Source organism: Eurytemora carolleeae, unplaced genomic scaffold (genome assembly GCF_000591075.1).
Source record: "Eurytemora carolleeae unplaced genomic scaffold, Eaff_2.0 scaffold1503, whole genome shotgun sequence".
In the NCBI taxonomy this organism is placed as follows: Eukaryota; Metazoa; Arthropoda; class Copepoda; order Calanoida; family Temoridae; genus Eurytemora; species Eurytemora carolleeae.
Genome location: NW_019397390.1, coordinates 1 through 21,558, shown reverse-complemented (window position 1 = coordinate 21,558; position 21,558 = coordinate 1). Strand labels below are relative to the sequence as shown.

Genomic DNA, 21,558 nt, shown 5'->3' with positions numbered 1-21,558 from the left:
AGAGTTAACTATATTAGCATTTTCATCCATTATGTACTGTGTGAACCCTTCACATCGAGATAGACCTACAGTACACGAGAGTTAACTATATTAGCATTTTCCTCCATTATGTACTGTGTGAACCCTTCACATCGAGATAGACCTACAGTACACAAGAGTTAAAATAAGTTTATGTGGTTAATTGTAATAGGTTTTAATTGGTATGCCATCTAAATGGTATTAATTGTCTTAGGGCATAAAATTCCACTATAAAAAGCCATTTTATTCCCTAAAACTCTTGTGACAGCAAAAACATCTTTATGATTCAAATTGAATTTGACGCTAAAATACATAGTATATTCACCGTGCAAACATTCGTTCTCCATAAAATAGCTGCCTCTCATACTTTTCATGTTGGAACTACTGAATCTAAAAAAAAAATATTTTTTAAACTTAAATATTAAATCTCCAACCTATATGGTAATCTAACCTCACCCGCAAATAATTAAGATTACGTCATATCAATTTGATAAAAATATATAGATGATAATTTTTAAAGAATTGAAAAATTTGTTTGATTGCACAAATATTTGTTTAAAAACCACAGTACTTTTGAACGTTAGGCCAAACGATCATTAGTTCAATTGATATGACACCACAAATTCGGACAAATCAAAAACCGGTTTTTCAAAAGCTGGAGAACATGTTCGTCTCGTCTCTGGATATTAGCGTAAGATCAAATTAATCTTAAGATTAACAAAAAGAGAAAATCAGGCATTGATCTCGAAATCTACAATTCTAAGGTATTTAAAGCATTTTCAAATATGTTAATATTATGGTACCAATATTTAAAATCTGAAGATATAGCAAAGATTAAGATTGATTTTGACCACAAACTGTTTAAGTGATCCTTCATCTATAGAGTTTGAAAAATATTTTATAAATGATTTCAACAGATATATTAAATAAGTTAAATAGGATATATATATCAATTTATGCATCTGCCATGTGTTATCATCATGATCATGCTTTTTGCAAGGATTTAACTTGAATTCTAATCGAAAACAAACAAAAAAGTAAAAATCACAACAAAAAAGGTATTTTTCATAGAAATGTGGGATTTTTTCATAAAAATCCACGAAATATGAAAGTAAACCTGCTTTGCCGGTATAAAACTATAAAATGTACGTTACTTATTTGCCCCAGAAAAAATAAGAAACTTCTTATACAGATCAGTAAAAATGCAGGATGAAAATTCCATTAAAATTAAATAAAATATTATGTAATTTTTCCTATTTTTACCTTGAAATATGACAAACACCATTTCGATCATAGATTGCACTTCGACAGGTAAACCTTTCTTCAGCTAAACATCTGAACAAAAAAATGCATTTTTAGAAAAAATATAATTTTAAAAATATATTTTTTCGTCGTACTTATCCATGCAGTCAATTCTATCTCTGGCCTGGACAATAGAGGTGTCGTTGAGAACTACCTTTAGATGGGAATATTTCAGCAAAGCAGTATAAATATCTGTTCGTTTGTTGGGCTGTCTGGGCACAGCTTATGAACCACTGACCAATTTGCCTCAATTTTAGGGGGGCACTCGTAAGAATCAAGAGAATGTTCTAAGCTGGTCGATTCATGTTTCAGACAAAGTTGGGTTCCCAGGATAGTAAAAAATAAAAGAAACTGATTACATTGCTCTACGACATTGGGTTGCAAAAATATAATACGAAATTAATAGTTTGACGAGAGCAGTTTCTGTATCTGAGCAATTTGAAAAAATGAGTGACTTAAATAGAAGAATTAAACCAGTAAGCAAGTAACTTGACGGTAAAAAAAATTTAAGCATTGATTGATTGATTGATAAAATAATATTCTCATCCCTCCATATCTGGATACACTGTGAATGCGTAGGTTCTGTTGTTGCAGACCTCCTCCATTCTTCCTCCTAGAAGTAATAATAATAATAATAATAATTAATAATAATAATAATAATAATTTCTTTTCCATTTCTGTGATTTTAATGAAAACCATAAAGAAAATCTGAAAAAATAACTCAAAAAAACTTACTGTTTAGACAGATTTGGTTGAAGTATTCCATTTCATAAGCACGTTCATAATTTATCCCTCCCTAGACAGAAAATAAAATAATGTACAGTGGTATTAAAGTTTTAACATAATCCCAATAATAGCTGGCAACATTTAGCATCAAAGGCGCTGTGTACGTAATTTAAATTGTCTTTTTATTTATATGTTTGTCAGCTGTAACTTTAAAAAACTATGTTTGATAAAGAATGCTTGATATATTCATAATAATCTCTTTGAAAATTAATTATTTTAAACTTTTAGTGCCACTTTAAGATTTCTGCAGCCGAAAATGGAGAAAATTGAAATAATAAACAGTTTTCAAGGTTAAAAAAACAATTTTATTCTCAGCATTATTGATCAAGTGTTTAAAGGGCTATGAATGGTTCATGATTTAAAAAAGAATGATGTAGAGGATATGAAATCCGCAAATCAGTGGTGTCGGATCTTGAAACCAGAGAAGACCTACACAATTTCTTTTCCTTTTATACACTCGTTATTTATCATGTAGTTATATCTATAAGCAATAAATGTACTTCTAAAATGACCCATCACTTAAAGTTATATCGATAGTCAATTTAATTAAAAAGGGATAAAATTCTAAATTTATTAATACAAAATAACGTAGAGTTTAAAAACACCTGAATAAACTTATCCTTAGAGAATACGCAGGAGCTGTCTTCCCACCTAGAATAGTCAATTATATACTTTATACTTTAATAAAAAATATACTTTATACTTTATTGAAAAATATTCTTTATACTTTATTAAAAATATACTTTATACTAAAAAATATAATTTATACTTTATTATAAAATATACTTTATACTTAAAAAAAAATAAACTTTATGCTTTAATAAAAATATACTTTATACTAAAAAAAAATAAACTTTATGCTTTAATAAAAATATATTTTATACTTTATTAAAAAAAACATCAACACGTTCAATGACATCGTTTCTGCTCATTTTTTAAATAATCATGTTCTTTTTACTTTAAGGAGCACAACAAGAATCTGTGATGTATGTTCTACTTTAAAAAGAAATTTGGCACAATTATTTGCTTAGAAGTGCATTTACTTTGGAATTTTGTAATAATTTTGTAATCATTTTGTAGTCATTTTTGTTGTCATTTTTGTAATCATTTTGTTGTCATTTTTGTAATTATTTATGTAATAGTTTTTTAATCATTTTTGTAATAATTTTGTAATCATTTTTGAAATCATTTTTGTATGAACCCTTGGACCAATTTGCCTCATGTTTAATTGAAGTACTCGTCAGAACAGGATTGTACATACCTGGTTCCAATCCATTTCCCAGGTTTGAAGGAGAATCCAGTACATAAACCTGGATTTACATTACAATGTTCTCGACACTTTGACAGTACAGCTTCAGGAGATAGGTCCGATTTGATCTAAACAAACAAAAAGTACGATATTGTACATAGATCCAGGCTGCTTTAAAACGTTGCAACATTTTAAAAGACTTGATCAACTTTACAGAGTCACAAAGGCCATTGGTTGTATTATGCGACCCTAGACATGCACATTGCACACTGTACAGATAAGAAATGTAAAGCACTTGTTTTTAACTTGAATTTTCAAGAAAGAATCGATAACATTTTTTGTTAGAGCTGGCAACCTTCGGATCATTGTGATTGCTCATTTCTATTTTATTATTCACTTTATCTCGATACTAGCCGTTTACCCGCACTTTTATAACATATGTTATTTGTTTGATATACAATGCACATAAAACGACTTTTTCCGTTAGGCGTCTCTGCCACGTGTAATCATTCAAAGCATCGAGAGCAGCGACATCTGGCGGCCAACTATTTGGGCGTTTTAAGTGCATTGGATACAAAACGAATAAAAATATTATGAAATATTAACTTTATACGAATGCGTCGAAATATAATCGATGACTATAGGTTGTAATATCTGAATGATTTTTTTGAAATTAAATTGATTTTTTTACGATCCGAGTCGTAAACTGCAAATTTCTGAATTTGTATGGACGCTTTGTTCTTCAGTATGAGTCGTTTTTTACCAATTTTCTCCTTATAGACGCAACAGATAGAAGTAAGATTAGTAGCGATCAAAACTCAAAAGCGATTATTTTTCGCTGTAAGCCTATACCCCCTTTCAATATACACTCCCTCCCTTTAACACGATCAGTTTTATAATAGGGTGTCCCACATCATAATGGATTGTTAATGGCTCTAAATCACGATTTTCCGGACTAATGAGAAAATTTAAGAAGAATGAATTATTTAAAAAAATTGTATAAGGCCAATATAAAAATTTGCTTGCAGAAAATACTAGGGTTTTCGAGAATTGTGCGCGTTTTTCGCGCGGCGTTAAACCTTGAGGATAATCTAACATGATATGGGACGCTCTGTAGGAATTACATGCCGCCATGAAAGTAATATTTCTGTGGATAACCCTGCATTATAATATAATATTACCATATCATATCCTTTGTTAAATGCTGATTTTGAATATCTCTCTAGAACTGGGGAACCAGACTCACATGTTCTTTGAGCTGAACACAATTTGGGAAATTATTATTATCTTTTTTGCATTAGAACTTGTGGAAGTGCCCGGCGTTGCCCGTGGAATTTAAAATATCAATTTAAAAAAAACCATTATTTTTTTGAAAAAAAATTTCGATTTTTTTAACATGAGCGAAAACTCAAATTATGATTTTTAAAGTCCAATGAACCAGCACTAGTACATTTTGCACACAAACCCATTTCAAGCTTTACAAGTTTATTTAAAATTAAAACCTACCGATAAAACTAAAATGTCGTCTTCCTATTCCAGAGTTAAATGGGACACTATATAGTAAAAAATTGAAGAAAATTAGAAAATTCATAATCTTTTCAGAGAAGGGGGTATTTATGCTCAATTTTAAATTTGTATAAAACTGAATATAAAAGATCTATAAGTAATAGAGAAGGGTAAACAAATTATTACTGGATCAAACACAAAACCTAAGTTTTTAAAATTTTCATCGATCACAGACGAGCTGACAAGTTTTCCCTTCATTCTCATGTTTTTTGGTTCATCCTGTACGGTGATAATCAGAATAAAGTGGAATTAATGTCACTTCGTTCAATATAACACGTAATGGTATGAATTTGTGATCTTGTATCTCCTCTAGTTATGATTTTACGCACAAATATGAGAAAGGGTAAATTATCTGCAGTTTTAGTTAAACATTTATATCAAATCATCAAATATCTATTTACTTCAGTGTGACGTGTGAAAGATTAAAGCTTAATTATTCTATAACTGAATGGTATAACTCTAAAAATGTTCAAAGCTTATGTTCAGAGAATAATTACAAATAACAAACAAATGTTCAAAATAAAATGTTAAGCAAAGACGACATTATCACTGTATATATGACAAAATATTACCATTAAACGTTTGTAACACTGTGAGAAGGGTAACAGCCTGTGCCATGGCTATCATCCTTGAACACCTTTCTAAAATAATAATTATAATAATAATAATAATAATAGAAATGATAATAATAATAACAATTCGGATATTAATGAGAGTTATATACATTAAATAATGATTACACAGTGATAACCAGAAAACTCTGGAATAGGAAGACGACTTTATAACAATACTTCAGCAAATAGTTTTACTAGACACTTATACAATCACTAATTAAGTGAAATGTGTCTGTTTACGCTGTACAATTGCCGTGTCCCATGCTGATTGGACTATTCAATCTCATATTTAGAGTCTAAAAGTCGTCTTCTATTTCATAGTTTTCTGGTTATCAATGTACAAAAAACACAAATACAGATCAATACAAAGAAATATTAGTATTTTAACAGGTCTTTTTTGATTTAATGTCCAATTGGCAAAAATAAATACTATACAGGGTGTCCCAATAAACATTCAGTGACGAATTCGATATCGTCTTTGTTATAAATTAGCATTGTAATACCTAGTTTCAAAAGCCATAATATTATTATGTCTGCTAGAGTTTATTTTATGACAAGGGTAAAATAATGCAAAGGTGTGTCTATAATGTCTCCGCAAGATGAACAGTGAAGATGGACAAGTTTACTCTGTTTGTATAGTGCAATTGTCTTGTGTTACAACCGTATGCAGTCAAAACATAAACAAACAAAATGTGCACATAGCAGACGAAACTCTTACAGATTACAGCTTACTCAGCAGGTATCACTGTACTAAATCAAATAATTATTTAAAAAGACGATATCGAATTCGTCACTGAATTCCCATTTTTATTGGGACACCCTTTACATTAAAGATTATGTATATTGATTAAATTATTTACAAAATATATTTACAACTTACATACTGTACAATGTACATATTGTACAATGTACATATTGTACAATGTACATATTGTACAATGTACATATTGTACAATGTACATATTGTATAATGTACATATATTGTACAATTTACATACCTAAGTTTTAATTAATTCATCTCCAGTTTTGGCATACATTACATAAGCCACTTTATTCACTACATTGTAGCAAAACTTAGTACTACTTAGTAGTAACCAGAAAATAGTAAACTGACTGTCGTCTGCGTTTCTTTTTTATAAGAAATGTATCTAAGTATTTTGAAATTTTTTTTCTTTTAAATGTTCGGAAACCCAGGTTACAATTACCAAATCTGTAGCGACATTTTATTAAAAATTGAAGACGACAAAGATTTAATATTTTAGTATATTTTGGATAGCACTGTATACAGTGTACACTGAAGGGTAACCTTGTATATACTGATGCTGAATAAAGTCTATATTAACTGAAGTTTATAAACTGATGTTATCCTTACATCACCACTTCCTGCACAAGGGACTGTACAATAAATATTTCCAGGGTGTTCAACAAACAACTTTAAATTGGAGTTAAGCGATACTTTTGTAAAGGAACGGTTCACTAACATAGATTAAAACGACATAGGGTCAAACGACATAGGGTCAAACGACATAGGGTCAAACGACATAGGGTCAAACGACATAGGGTCAAACGACATAGGGTCAAATAACATAGGGTCAAATGACGTAAGGTAGAAAACTTGTGACGAAAAAGAGGCAAACACGCAGCAAAGGGGAAAATAACATATTCTCGGTTGGGTTCCTCTAACGACTTATATTCCCGTCATTTTATCTTATCTAATGTCATGAACCCTTTACATTTAAAACTATGCTTTATGCTGTATGAAATATCAAAGATTTGCATCATCAGCATCCAAAGAAATACGCAAAAAAAATTGTAATTGTTATTTAAAATCATTTCAGAAACTTTTCAAGAATTCATTTTTTATTTTGTTTTAAAAACTTGTTGTTTTTTTACATACATTCAGACTGCTCTAAAATGTTAAATAATTTTTCAAGACTGGGTTTACTTCAAGTGCCCCGACGTCTTGAGCTTTTATTATTCCTCACTAATTCATTGAGACTTTTTAAGTAGCCATAGCCAGCTATAAAACATTTAATTTCAGGCTCTCTCTGCGTAGAATTACAAGACAGAGAGAGAGCCTGTTCTACACCGACTGCGCGTAACTCCTTTGGGCCTCTGCCTCAGGGTTATTGTGAACGAAAATCACCAAATATTGTAAAGACGACATCTTATGTCCTATCTTTTATTTTAATTAATCTATGGACAAAACCTTCACTTTTTTTCGCGATTAATGAATGAAAAAAAAATGTCAGCGTCTTACCTTAAAAAAAAGTTTTGGCTTTCTTTGTCTCCTTTGTCTCCCGAATTACGAGCTATTTTTCATTCCTCTGAAAGTAATAAAACATGTTTATTGTTAAAGAATTATATAGTTTTACAGCGAACCAAAACAAAAGACAGGACTGGGGTCGTTAACTCTTCAAAATAATAGGATTCAGAATAATTAAAACAACAAATTCTAAACCATTCATTTTTCTTTTGTGTCAGTTACACGTTTTGACCTTGGGACTTATTTGTAATTCTATTATAACGGATCTGTTTTATGAAATACTAGCTGAAAGGCCCGGCGTTGCCCGTGAAAAAAAAATTTAATTTTTTGTGTATAACACCCCCCGGACACCCCTCAGTGTCCACACACAACTTTAGCCCAATCGGTCCAGCCGTTTGGCCGGCTATACGCAACATATATATTTATACGAATGTCTTGTTTTATTTTATAGATTTTTGAAATATAAACATAAAATTCAAAAGGAAAGTTTCCTCAAACTCTAATTTTAATTTTGATATTTACCTTTTTGATCAATAAATGTGAATTTAAAAAGCAAATTTATTTTATATTAGAAATTCAACATTTTTTTTGCTTAAAAGCTCTTTAATCAGTGGATTTATCATTGAAATCTTCAATCTAAGTTTGAAATATCAAAGGTTTACACCTCTGGGCTGCAAGAGTGTTATACAGTAAAAGAGTTTTTGATAACAAAAGTTATTTTAAAAAGAGTTATTGATAACAAGAGTTATTCAGTAAGAGTTTTTCATTACAAAAGTTATTCATAACAAAATTTATTCATAACAAAAGTTATTAATAACTTAAGAGTTATCTATAGAAATAGTTATTCAGAGCAAGAGTGTAACCATCAAGAAAATGTAACTAATGGAAAACGTATTTACGGAAAACGTTATGACGTAAAACGTATAAATGGAAAAGGGGTGTTTGGAAAACTTATTTAAGGAAAACATATTTACGGAAAGACATTTATGGAAAATGAATTTTCGGAAAACGTATTTATGGAAAACGTATTTATTGAAAACGTATTTATTGAAAACGTATTTACGGAAACACATTTATGGAAAACGTATTTTTGGAAAACTACTTATAGAAAATGTACTTATGGAAAACATATTTATGTAAAACATATTTATGAAAACCTTTTTGAAAAATGTATTCATGGAAAACGTATTGATGGAAAACATATTTATGAAAACTTACTTTTGGAAAATGTATTTAAGGAAAACATATTTATGAGAAAGTTTATGGAAAACGTATTTATGGAAAACGCATTTATGAACACGTTTATGGAAAACGAATTCATGGAAAACATATTTATGAAAACGTTTATGGAAAACATATTTATGGAAAACATATATATGAAAACGTATTTATGGAAAACGTATTTACAGAAAACGTATTTATGGAAAACGTATTTTCGGAAAATATATTGAAAACACATTTATGGAAACGTATTGAGGGAAAACTTATTTTGTCAAATACATCATACAGTTAAGGTTTACAGCAAAAGAAAGCTTTCGCGAAAATTTTCTTTTGTATTGCGAAAATTTTTCGCATTTGTTCTACAAAAGATTGCGAAAATAATACAAAATTTTCGGCGAAACAAAAAATCTTTCAATTTCGCTGGAAACCCTAATCATACCTGAAACACAAAAAACTGTGTTCTCTCAAATAACTATATTTATGTAGCTATCAATGTATAGATCTAGAAAGGAAATAGTTACTTCCGTATTCACTATATATATATATATCTGAATACACTGAATAGGATATATGTATATAGTATAGCGCTACCACAGGAACTGACTATAAAGAGGTCAGATAGCCGTGAAAGCCGAGAATACAGGGATGTGCAATAAAAATTTTTTTTTGGGGGGGGGGAAGGGGGTCGAAAATTAAGTTTTAACAAAATTATTTTTTGTAAAAATAGAATACATTTTAAAAAGTGTTTTGGAGTTTTGGAAGGTCAAACGGTTTGGCATTTACCTGGAATTTGCCTAGGAGAATGATTAGTTAAATGCTTTCACTGTGTAATAGCCGGAAATACACATGTTACTATTTAGCGAGAAAACACCCCCTTTTCACGAGACAGCCATGCATTGCAATGTAAACACTTCGTTTAATGGATTTCCTTGCGCGAGGGGGGGGGGGGCATTTTTTAATTTTGATATTTCAGAGAAGACCATAAAAAAAACTAGATACAGAAATATGCAAACAATTATTTGTTGCTACTAATGTAAAAAAAAACCTAGTTAATTGATTACCTTTTTCATAAAGAAAAAAATATTTGTCACACAAATCAGAACTGTCATTCATAATTATTAACTTCTTATTAACTTCTTTCGAATCAAATTTGTTCCAAAAAAAACCTAAGAGTAATAAAAAATCTATAATTTATACCAATCCTTTTAAAGCAAATGATAGTAATTGAATTTGAGTTAAATGCAAAAGAGAAAAAGCTTTAAACCAGAATTTCAATATGATTTTGTTTATCACTGGAAAAATTTCATATCTTCTCAGATTATATTAAAGGGAGTTTTCAACGAGGTTAAAGTGTATAGAGTGATGATGTACGCTAATCCTTTACTAATATTATGGGCCATCAACTATACCGAGAGTGTACTGCATATTCTGGCCTAACTTATTATAGTATATCAAAATTAGTAAACAGTTGTAAGTGTGCAGTACAGCTAACTGAGCAAACAGCTAGAGAACTATCAACCCCCCTGGGAGTTTCAGTTTAAAGTCTGATTCACAGCGGTACCCTGAACACCTTTGGTCTTTATCTGATCAATAATGTCGGGTTTCTGGCTTAAAAAGCGATGAATTATGACAATCAAATTTTTTAAAATAAACCACCAATAAAAATTTCAAATTATAGATAGACATCCATTGATAACTTACTCATTGGCGCTCAGAGAGAAAGATGTTTCGATGGTATCTTTGGTACTCGGGCATTATTAAATGGTTGTGAATAACATTCCAATAACCCCCCCCCCCCCTTCCCACTATAAACATCAACCTTATAAATATATAATTCGATCAGTACATCAGTATTTCATATTTCTTCTTTAGAATCTTACTACTAGTTTTCAATGATTTATGGGGGGGGGGGGTTAAAACTTGTAATGATAAAAAACGTATAAAATGCATTTGATGCGGGTTTTCATAAAAACTTTCAGAAATTTTCTCACATGCGATTTTAAATTTCTAATTATAAAAAACGTTCGTCTGCATTATATGACGTGTTTATCAATTCCTGTTTTTAAATTCCTTGGTAATATGTAATTTATAACTTAACCCATATATTTGTTTACAAAAGACGTGTACTGGAAGTAATGCGAGCGATAAAAACAAAACAAAACGCAACTCAGTTTGAATTTTATCAATATTACACTTTTCATTAAAATAAAGATATATGTGAGTTCCTGGTGTATCTATCTTGGGCTTAAAGGTTTTCCTACAGGCTTAGGTCAGGCCTATAAGCCAGGTAACTTGCATGATAGATAGATGGATAGATACAGTTTCTCGTGAGTGGCCTAGGACTGCAGTAGTTGAGAAAATAGGTCATACTGTACACAACCAGATATATATATTTAACCTTATTTTACTGTTAGATTGTGCTTGTGAATATTTATCAGTAAATTATCTACAGTGTGTATTATGTGAATATATATACAAGACAGTAAATAAGCAAAGAATGTGAATATCTTAAAATTTATGTTACGATACCGTTCTATACATAGTTAAAGTCTATTTTGCATATAGAAATTGTGTTTAGATTTTTCAACGAAAATACATTTTATTTTTAAAAATGAAAAGGTATTCCGTTTCCGGACGTTTATTTTGGATGAAAACGATCTTGTGAGCAAAACCGTAATTCCAGACATAGCCGAGTATCCAAGTACATAAATGTAAGTTCAAATACAAAAAACTTCCTTTATTTCAAAATTCTTTAAATTTTCGAAAAGCAAATAAAGTATTTTTTATGTTTTGAATTGTTGTTTAGATTAAAAGTTAATTTATAGTCTAATTAGAAAATGCAAACCGATTAAAATAATGCAATACAATATAACTAGCAATTACATATTCAAACCTTGTTTTCAGAAAAATGAATGGAGTTTTATGAAATACATTTGTTGATGCAGTACAGTACACAGAAATACACTACTGTATGCAAATCTCTGATTTGGAGCAGGAAAAAAACTGTACGCTAAAGAAATTAATTAGTACAGATTTCAGACTTGTACAACGAAACATGCAGTACAATAGAGCGAATTAATGTGAACACTAAAATACATGTACACTGTACAATAGAAATAACTGCGTGAAAATGCTACGGTACAGTGGGTCAATACTGACCCGCATTCTAGCAATTATTGTCACCTGCTGGTTTATATCACATTCAGTATATTTAGGAAACAATTAGATAATATATCATCATATTTTTCATTTTTAATATCGCATTTATTATATTGAATGAAGGGTGGATTCTTTTGGGGTGGGGGGGGGAGGGGAGTGAGGAAGGGAGAGATAAATCGGGATACACAAAAGGGTGTAATTGAAAAAAGTACCGCGCCAACCTATCTATTTTGATCTCCGCATATAAAAAACTGTCTAAAACGCCAATTACAATTTGCATTAAAAATGAATACTTTTTGTACAAAGGAATTTTAAAAAGTATTCCATAAAGAAACAAACTCTTCCGTAAATCAATAATGAAAGAAACAAATCAAAATGAAATTTGAATATAAACAAAAATATGGTGGACAATATTTAGGATACGACTTTCCCTGAGAGCGCACTTTCCTGGAATATTTATTATTATTATACAGATTTATTCACACACAAAGATATAAATACATATATAAATGGTGTAGTTAAAATTCGTTTAAATAAATTTTTTTGAAAATCGGAAGAATTTAGTGGAATTAATTTAACCATCATCATTAATAACTTTAACAAGAGAGGAAATATCTTATCTTATTTAAATAAGTGTTGATTTTGATAAATATAAAATTTAAAGGGAGTGTTTGTGAAAAATGAAAGGGGTATAAGCTTACGGCGAAAATAAGCGCTTTCGATCTTACTTCTATTTGTTGGGTCTATAAGGAGAAAATTGTCAAAAACGACTCATACCTAAGAACCTTACAATTTCGGAAAGCTGCAACGTTCAACTCGCATCTTAAAAAATCAATTTAAGTCCAAACAAATCATTGAGAGTTTACAAACAATAGTCATGGGGGGGGGGGGGTAGGGGAGGGTTGCGAGAACGGAAAAATTTTAATTAATATTTATTAATATTTTAATCAGCAATCATAACAATTTTAACAAGAGAGTAAAATTCTACTCTTGTATGAAAAAGTGTTTGTTTTGATATATATAAAGTTTTAATAAACAAAAAGGAGAATTAGAGAGATATTATTTAAAAAATATATGAGAAACCTGTTGTAACGAAGAACTGTTCGTTAATCTAATTCTACTCCATAGTTGTTTATCTAATTGTACTGCATAGTTGATGATCTAATTGTACTGCATAGTTGTTTATCTAATTGTACTGCATAGTTGATCTAATTGTACTGCATAGTTGTTTATCTAATTGTACTGCATAGTTGTTTATCTAATTGTACTGCATAGTTGTTTATCTAATTGTACTGCATAGTTGATGAGTCGTACAGAACAGTTCTAAGGCTAACCTGGAAAGCAAAATATGGAGATATTGATTATAAACAGGTTAATTTTTGGGACTTAATTTTGGGACTTAATTTTGGGACTTTTACAAATAATTATTGGATTTCTCGTAATTATAGAGAGATTTGGGACTCTCCCAAGGGGCAAAGGGAAATTATTCCCAAAGAACTAATAGAACATTCCCAATTGTAAATTATTTAAAGAAATTATTTTATATTTTGGGATTTCTAGTCATCATATTGCTGGCAATTTTATCTGGAACCGAAATTTTTAGAGTTCTTCTGAATCCATCATCATGTTTAGGAAACCAAAAAAGTAAAAAATATAAACATTTTAAAAATAATTTAGGTTTTGACACCTGAGAAGATGATTTTACTTCACACCCAACCTAAATCTGAATATCTAGGTTCACTTCTAAACATTACAGGTAGGACGTTTTTTTTCAAAATAGAAATAGAAAGAAAAGTTATTCTTAATCAAATCATAATCAAACAAAAATTTTACAATCCTTTTCATTCTGATTTTGTAATCAAATATTTAAAATAAGAAACAATAGGTTTCTTTATTATGAAATATCACCGCTTACAGTGTAAAACACCTGTTTTCTTTGTATGAAAAAAATCTTTTAAATTCTGAATATAAATGAATAACAAATTTACTAATAATCTAACTTTTAAAGATTTTGTTCAAAAAATAATTTTTTTTCTATTTATTAAAAAACATTTTTTCCTATTTCAGCAGTTTGCTAGTGCATATATGCATCCTTGAGTAATAAATAGGAATATATAAATAGGAATATACAAATAGGAGTATAAATAGGAATATTATTATTATTATTATACAGATTTATTCACACACAAAGATATAAATACATATATAAATGGTGTAGTTAAAATTCGTTTAAATAAATTTTTTTGAAAATACAGGTTTCCAAAAGAAAAGAGAAAAAATATGCAAAATTATGCACAAATAGAAAACATTGATTTTTGCTCACTACATAACATTCATTCTTGTACTTAAAAGTTCTTGTAAAACCGGAACTTTCCATTCATGTTCCAATGGGACATCAGAATATTTCATTTGTTTCTTAACTAACATTTTACTAAAATAAATATTTAAGGAAATAAACTCTGGAAAGAGATAGAAACAGATTTGGAGAATTCTCTTCTTGATATGTTTCAGAGGACTGACAAGGTGAAATATTTATTATTATTATTATTATTATTATTATTATTATTATTATTATTATTATCAGATGAAAGGTTGGGAGATAAAGAAGATAGGCTCGGATGCCTGGCAAAGTGTTTCTAAAAAGCTAAAAGTTCTTGATAAAGAACTTGAGTCTCATTCTCCATACGTCAATTCAAAGGAAGGATAAATATAAAAAAGTAAAAAAAATGAGAAAGATTGAAGTGAATCAAAAACCATGTTTAGTTAAATTTGTTTCTGACATTTTTTCTTCAAATTTTATGTTTCTATGTTTCCCTTATATTTAGAATCAAGATGAACCTGACATGAAAAATATTCTGATTTACAACAGGAAAAAAAACAACTTTTTTTAAATTTTTTTTTTTTATGATAATATTCTAGTTTTTATCATAATGGCATATTCTTTTGGAGAACAAAAAAACCAGCCGTAGCGGTTACACGAGCTGTTGAGACATAGTTTGGACTCTTTTAGAATATGTAATGGAAATGATTTTTAAAATAAATTTTTTATCTTTAACCAATGGAATTAAATCCGATAATACTATTTTTATCTTTTTTCTTCAACAGCTGTAAACACACATTTTCATAGCAAACCTAGATATGTAAAAATGTTGAGGGAAAAACTATTTACCTAAAGAATATAATTTCAGAGGTTTAATTAGAGATTGATTTATGATTAGAGAAAGAAAAAGCAAATATATTATCAAGTACAAAAGATGGCAACGTAGAATTTGTTCACTCTCAGTACAGCTGTATTCTTACGTAATAAGTGTCAAATCGTTTTTGTGTCTGACAAAATTATTAATGATAATGATAATTTTAGACTAAGTGCTTATCTTACAGTAAAATAAGTGCAATTTTATATGTTCTTTATTTTCTGTTTTTACACTTTTTTATATAATCTTGGAAAACATGTCAAATAATGTAAGACAGTTTTGTTTTTCTTGATAAATTGGGCACTTGTCACGTCATGTATAATTGGTTCATTTCTCTGTTGCTACCTATTGTTATTAATAATAATAATAATCTATTAGGAAAAAGTATTATTTCTTATTCTAAGCTACGACTTACAGTGTTGCCTATAGATATTAACCGCTAAGTTTTTACTCCAAAGTGAATATCATTGCTTAAAATGAATTAGTTGTTTTGTTGATCAGATTGTCTAAATCTGGTTCAACCTGGCTCATGAGCCTGATTTACCAGCTCAGAGAACAACTTGGATATCTAGGAAAATTAATAAAAAAAAACCAAATATTAGATTTTTTCAGATTTTTTATGTCTGGATCAAAATTACTAATGTCAGTGAGAAAAAAATCGTCAAAATAAATTCAGACAAGAACTGGTAAAAATTGAAAATCCTTAAAATTCTAAAAATTATCATTAAAAAAACCGGTTCTGGAAAGATATTTTTCAGAGTATAAAAAACAAGACAGATCGTAGCTTTTGTGTATTTTCATTATTATAGTAATGTTTGCCTTTAAACAACATATAAATCAAATCACTGTTAAATGATAAATTCATTAGTATTGTTTATGGTTTCACAATATACACACAAAATTCAATTTACATTTTAAAAATTTAATTCAATTAAATGAGTGAACTTTTTTAGTCACGACATTGAAACAATAAAAAGTATTAACAAAAATAGTTGAATCGTTTTTCATGCTTTAATTTAATCATTTTATATACAGTTGTCCGGGGGGAAATACTAGTCGTATAGATGTTTCCTGGTTTAATTTAATAATTTTATATACAGTTGTCCGGGGGGAAATACCAGTCGTATAGATTACACAGTTTCATATTGATCAACCCAGGTAAATATATTCTACGATATGATGATGATGCCAAAATATAGAATTTCCAGGAATAACGATAAGGGAGTGTTCGCAAAACAATAAAGGCTGGTCCCGAGGTATGAGGTATTTTTAACCATTTTCTCCCTATATAATATAGCACAGAAAGAAACTAGTATTAGTAGCGATCAAAACCGAACTTAATTCGGCATCAGTCTATTTTTCGCAACAAATTCTAACCCAATTATAACTTTGCAACCTGATATCGTAAATCTTTGATATTTCAAACTGTGAGTTTTGTTAGATCTAAAGCCGAATTTTATGAATTAAAACCCCGTCACTGAACCGCTAATCAAATGGCGCCGGGCTCAAATCTCAAAGCACTGATTAAAATTAAAACCGAGTGTCATGTTTGAACCAGGCACACTTGTTTGCCGATTCCATTAGCGCCTGATCCAAACAGGGTTCAGTCATGTGTTTGTTGTCTATTCTGAACCAATAGAAATAGTATGACGGTAACATCTATCTTTCTATCTATCTCATCTTCCAATTAGAGATGAATCCTTAAATCGGTGCTATCAGTAAATGGAAATATTTACTTCTCCTGAAACTGAAGTGCAGGTCTTTATGAAGTTTAAATTCTTTAAATTCGGTATTAAAGTTTATATAATTAACATAAGTTTACAATACGAGGTTGCAAGGATATAGGGATTAGAAAATTTTAATTTTAATTTTCAAATATTGAGAATAATTGTTTTAAAAAAAAACCTTGACGCATTACAAATAAACTAATCCTGATTGTTAATCTTTGCAACCTGATGGCGCAGACCTTAGATTTTTAAAATTCTGTTTTTCAAACTAGACAAAAAAAGGTTTGAAACATCACACGTTCACCATAGTTTCAGTAGAAGTAAATATTTCCATTTACTGATGAAAGGATGCGCCAAAGGCTGTTAACTATACAATGTTTTAGTCAAAGAATAGATGTTTGTTAAATTTAGGTGCAACGTTAAATTATGGCACAACCTCAAATTTTCTAATCCCTATATACTTGCAACCTCGTATTGTAAACTTATGTTAATTATTCAAACTTTAATACCGAATTTAAAGAATTTAAACTTCATAAAGACCTGCAGCACTTCAGTTTCAGAAGAAGTAAATATTTCCATTTACTGATAGCGCTGATTGAAGGATTCATAACTCTGATTGAATAATGAAATATATAGAAAGATAGATGTTACCGTCATACTATTTCTGTTGGTTCAGAATAGACATCAAACACATGACTGAACCCTGATTGGATCAGGCGCTAATGGACTCGGCATACAGAAGTAGCTCAAATCCATTTAATTAGGTTCCTAATAACATTTAACAATTTAATTTTTAATTAAATTTTTATTTAGATATGTAAACCTGGTGAGAGACCCCCTTGAACAGTTTATATCTGGTATTACTACAAGATAACACTTAACAACTTGATTTATTTAGATATGTAAACCTGGTGAGAGACCCTCTTGAACAGTTTATATCCTGGTATTACTACAAGAGAACATTTAACAACTTGTTTTATTTAGATATGTAAACCTGGTGAGAGACCCCCTTGAACAGTTTATATCTGGTATTACTACAAGATAACACTTAACAACTTGTTTTATTTAGATATGTAAACCTGGTGAGAGACCCTCTTAAACAGTTTATATCCTGGTATTACTACAAGATAACACTTAACAATTTGTATTATTTAGATATGTAAACCTGGTGAGAGACCCCCTTGAACAGTTTATATCCTGGTATTACTACAAGCGAACAACTGTTCTTTTCAACAGAAGTCCTCTCAATATGACCACAGGAATTATTTTATTTCATACTAGTGTCCGGCGTTGCCCGTGGAATTTGCAAAAAAACTTTTTTTTTCTGATTTTGAAAAAAGAATATTTTGACAATGTTACCCATGGGTACCCCTGGATTTCATAAAAAAATGTCAGCCAATTTGATCCAGCCGTTTGGCCAGCTTTAGCTAACGTATATATATATATATATGTATATTGAAATATATGGATATAATATATAGAAGAGAGATACTTCCTGAGCTCAAATCTTTTTCTTCTTCAAATGACATTTGGTTAGATTTAGTTTTGCTTTTGGAGGTGATTAATATGAATGCCTATGTCCAGTGACTACTAAAATACAATTAAAATCTTTTTATTTGATGATGTTTGGTCAACAGATTTGGAGGTGATTAATATGAATGCCTATGACCAGTGACTACTAAAATACAATTAAAATCTGTTTATTTGATGATGTTTGGTCAACACTTTTGATTTCTTCTCAAATAAAATGTATTCAGAAGAGAAGAAAATTTTGGGTCAAAGTCTGGAGGAATGTGTTGTGGAGAGACGTTTAGGAAATACAGAAAAAAATTGAAAACAACGACTAGTTATGATTATAAACAATACAATGAAAATGAAACACAGAAATTTTCCAATTCCGCGCAACTCCGCACAATTCCGCACAATTCCGCACAATTCCGCACAATTCCGCACAATTCCGTGCAACTCCGTGCAATTCCGCGAAACAAAATTTCGATTGGAAACCCTAGTTAATTTTCAAGCTATGTGGTGGTAACACTTTTGCTTTTCTAAAAACCAATCTGCTCAGTTCTTTGAATCCCACCGAAGAAACCTGTTTTAAATTATTTTTTTGGTTAACACTTTAGTTAATTCTTTTCTGTGTGTTCAGAGTGTGTATATCATGGTTACACAACGCCTAAAAATAAAACCAATCAACTTGACTTCAGGGATGTCAACATTTTTACATTTGTAAAATTTTATTTAAAAGAGAGATGCTTCCTGAGCTCAAATCACTTTCTCTTTCTTCTTCAGATGACATTTGCTAACATTTAGTTTTGTTTTTGGAGGGGATTTATATGAATGCCTATGACCAGTGACTACTAAATATTAGTAACTCTTTTTATTTGATGATGTTTGGTCCAAACTTTTTGATTTCTTCTCAAATAAAATGTATTTAGAAGAGAAAAAAATTTTGGGCCAGAGTTTGGAGAAATGTGTTGTGGAGAGACGTTTAGGAAATACAGAAAAAAATCTAGTTTTTGATAAAATAAAACTGTTGAAAAAAAAAAAACGACTAGTTATGATTATAAACAATACAATTAAAATGAAACACAGGAATTTTCAAATTCCGCGCAATTCCGCATAATTCTGTGCAATTCCGCGCAATTCCGCACAATTCCGTGCAATTCCGCACAATTCCGCACAATTCCGTGCAATTCCGTGCAATAAGATTTCTTTTCAAAACCCTAGTTAATTTTCAAGCTATGTGGTGGTTACACTTTTGCTTTTCTAAAAACAAATCTGACAAGTTCATTGGATCCCACCAAAGAAACGTTTTTAAAATTATTTTTTGGATAAAAATTTAGTTAATTCTTTTCTGTGTGTTTAGAGTGTGTATATCATGGTTACACAACGCCTAAAAATAAAACCAATCAACTTGACTTCAGGGATGTCAACATTTTTACATTTGTAAAATTTTATTTAGCATTTTATTAAAACTAAAAAAACCTAAAAAAGTAGATTTCACATTTTTTTGTAAAATTAGTTTGATCCTTTATTTTTTTTATGCTTTATCGATTTAAAAAAAATTATGTAGATTAAAAGAATATGTTTTTTTTAGAATTGTACCGTTTTTTTTTTCCTTTTTTTGCAACTTAATATTAATATTCATACTTTTAAAAAATAAAAGTGTTACGAAAACACGATTACAAACTTTTTTTCGGGGGGGGGGAGTTTTTCAATATTTTAGTAAAAAATACTAAAACTTGAAAAGTTTCAAAGAAAAGTCTTTGCCACAAACTCAAACATTCTGATGACTATATCTTTGCAACCATAAGGTGTAAACCTTTAATATATCAAATTTATCCTAATTGATCTAACATCGTGCTGCACAGATATGCAATTAGAACCTTTTTTATTATTTTTTTTGGATTAGACCCAAGAGTAAAATATTCCCAAGTTTAAATAAGTTTATTGAACTCATTTGAAACGAAGTAAAGAGACATTGTCCAATTAGACAGGGCCCCGCCCCTGAATTTGAATAGAAATGTTGTCTGCACTGTGTTAGAACTAAATGGAATCCTGACTTCTTCCACCCGAATGATATGATGTTACACTTCTGTGGGCATGAACCTGAGTGTACAAGTTTAGGCAACAATATAAAGCAAAAAAATCTAGAAAAAGTTTTTTATTTTCACAATGAGGGCGCTTGGAGCCCCCTTTTTATTTTTATTTTGGCGCTTTTTAATATAGGATAGTGGAATTTAAATTGTTTAACTAGAAAGATTTTTTAACCCCATTTTAAACATTTTGCCAAATCAATGATTTTTAACTTTTTCTTAAAATTGTACTGTTGTTTTATTAGGGAATCCATTGGCTTTAGCCAGAGCTAAATACAACGTTGAAAACTACTTTTCCGTTATAGGTGTACTTGAGTATCCCGAGGTAAGTATNTTCTCCCATTGTATCTGCAGTAGAAATGGGCATGCCATCGTTGTAGAAAACCATACTTAAAATAATTATTGTTTTAAGAGTTAAAGGTTGAGTCACTTGAGTCAACTATTACAGTCCCTTTGAGCCGACACTTTGAGTCGACACTACAGTTCCTTTGAGCCGACACTTTGAGTCGACACTACAGTCCCTTTGAGTCGACACTTTGAGTCGACACTACAGTCCCTTTGAGTCGACACTACAGTCCCTTTGAGTCGACACTACAGTCCCTTTGAGCCGACACTTCGAGTCGACACTTCAGTCCCTTTGAGCCGACACTTAGAGTCGACACTACAGTCCCTTTGAGCCAACACTACAGTCCCTTTGAGTCGACACTACAGTCCCTTTGAGCCGACACTTTGAGTCGACACTACAGTCCCTTTGAGCCGACACTACAGTCCCTTTGAGTCGACACTACAGTCCCTTTGAGCCGACACTACAGTCCCTTTGAGCCGACACTTTGAGTCAACACTACAGTCCCTTTGAG

General features: G+C 30.2%; 2 protein-coding genes across 2 annotated transcripts; one reads left to right on the top strand and one right to left on the bottom strand.

Annotated features, from left to right (window-relative positions):
- Positions 1–65: 65 nt before the first annotated feature.
- Positions 66–6,853, bottom strand: LOC111714042 (uncharacterized). The gene is made up of 11 exons (XM_023489044.1): positions 6,534–6,853; positions 5,494–5,562; positions 4,537–4,613; positions 3,368–3,483; positions 2,712–2,757; positions 2,056–2,116; positions 1,869–1,933; positions 1,416–1,474; positions 1,282–1,353; positions 344–408; positions 66–142 (listed from the first exon to the last, which is right to left on the bottom strand). The coding sequence occupies exons 2-11, from the start codon at positions 5,546–5,548 to the stop codon at positions 66–68; spliced, it is 693 nt and encodes a 230-aa protein (XP_023344812.1). The 5' UTR covers positions 5,549–5,562; positions 6,534–6,853.
- Positions 6,854–11,930: 5,077 nt separating this feature from the next.
- LOC111714046 (uncharacterized) lies at positions 11,931–16,153 on the top strand. The gene is made up of 7 exons (XM_023489053.1): positions 11,931–12,237; positions 13,482–13,552; positions 13,859–13,937; positions 14,631–14,704; positions 14,766–14,879; positions 15,007–15,050; positions 15,877–16,153. Exons 1-7 carry the CDS (start codon positions 12,153–12,155, stop codon positions 16,043–16,045), a joined length of 636 nt encoding a protein of 211 aa, XP_023344821.1. The 5' UTR covers positions 11,931–12,152; the 3' UTR covers positions 16,046–16,153.
- Positions 16,154–21,558: the final 5,405 nt, after the last annotated feature.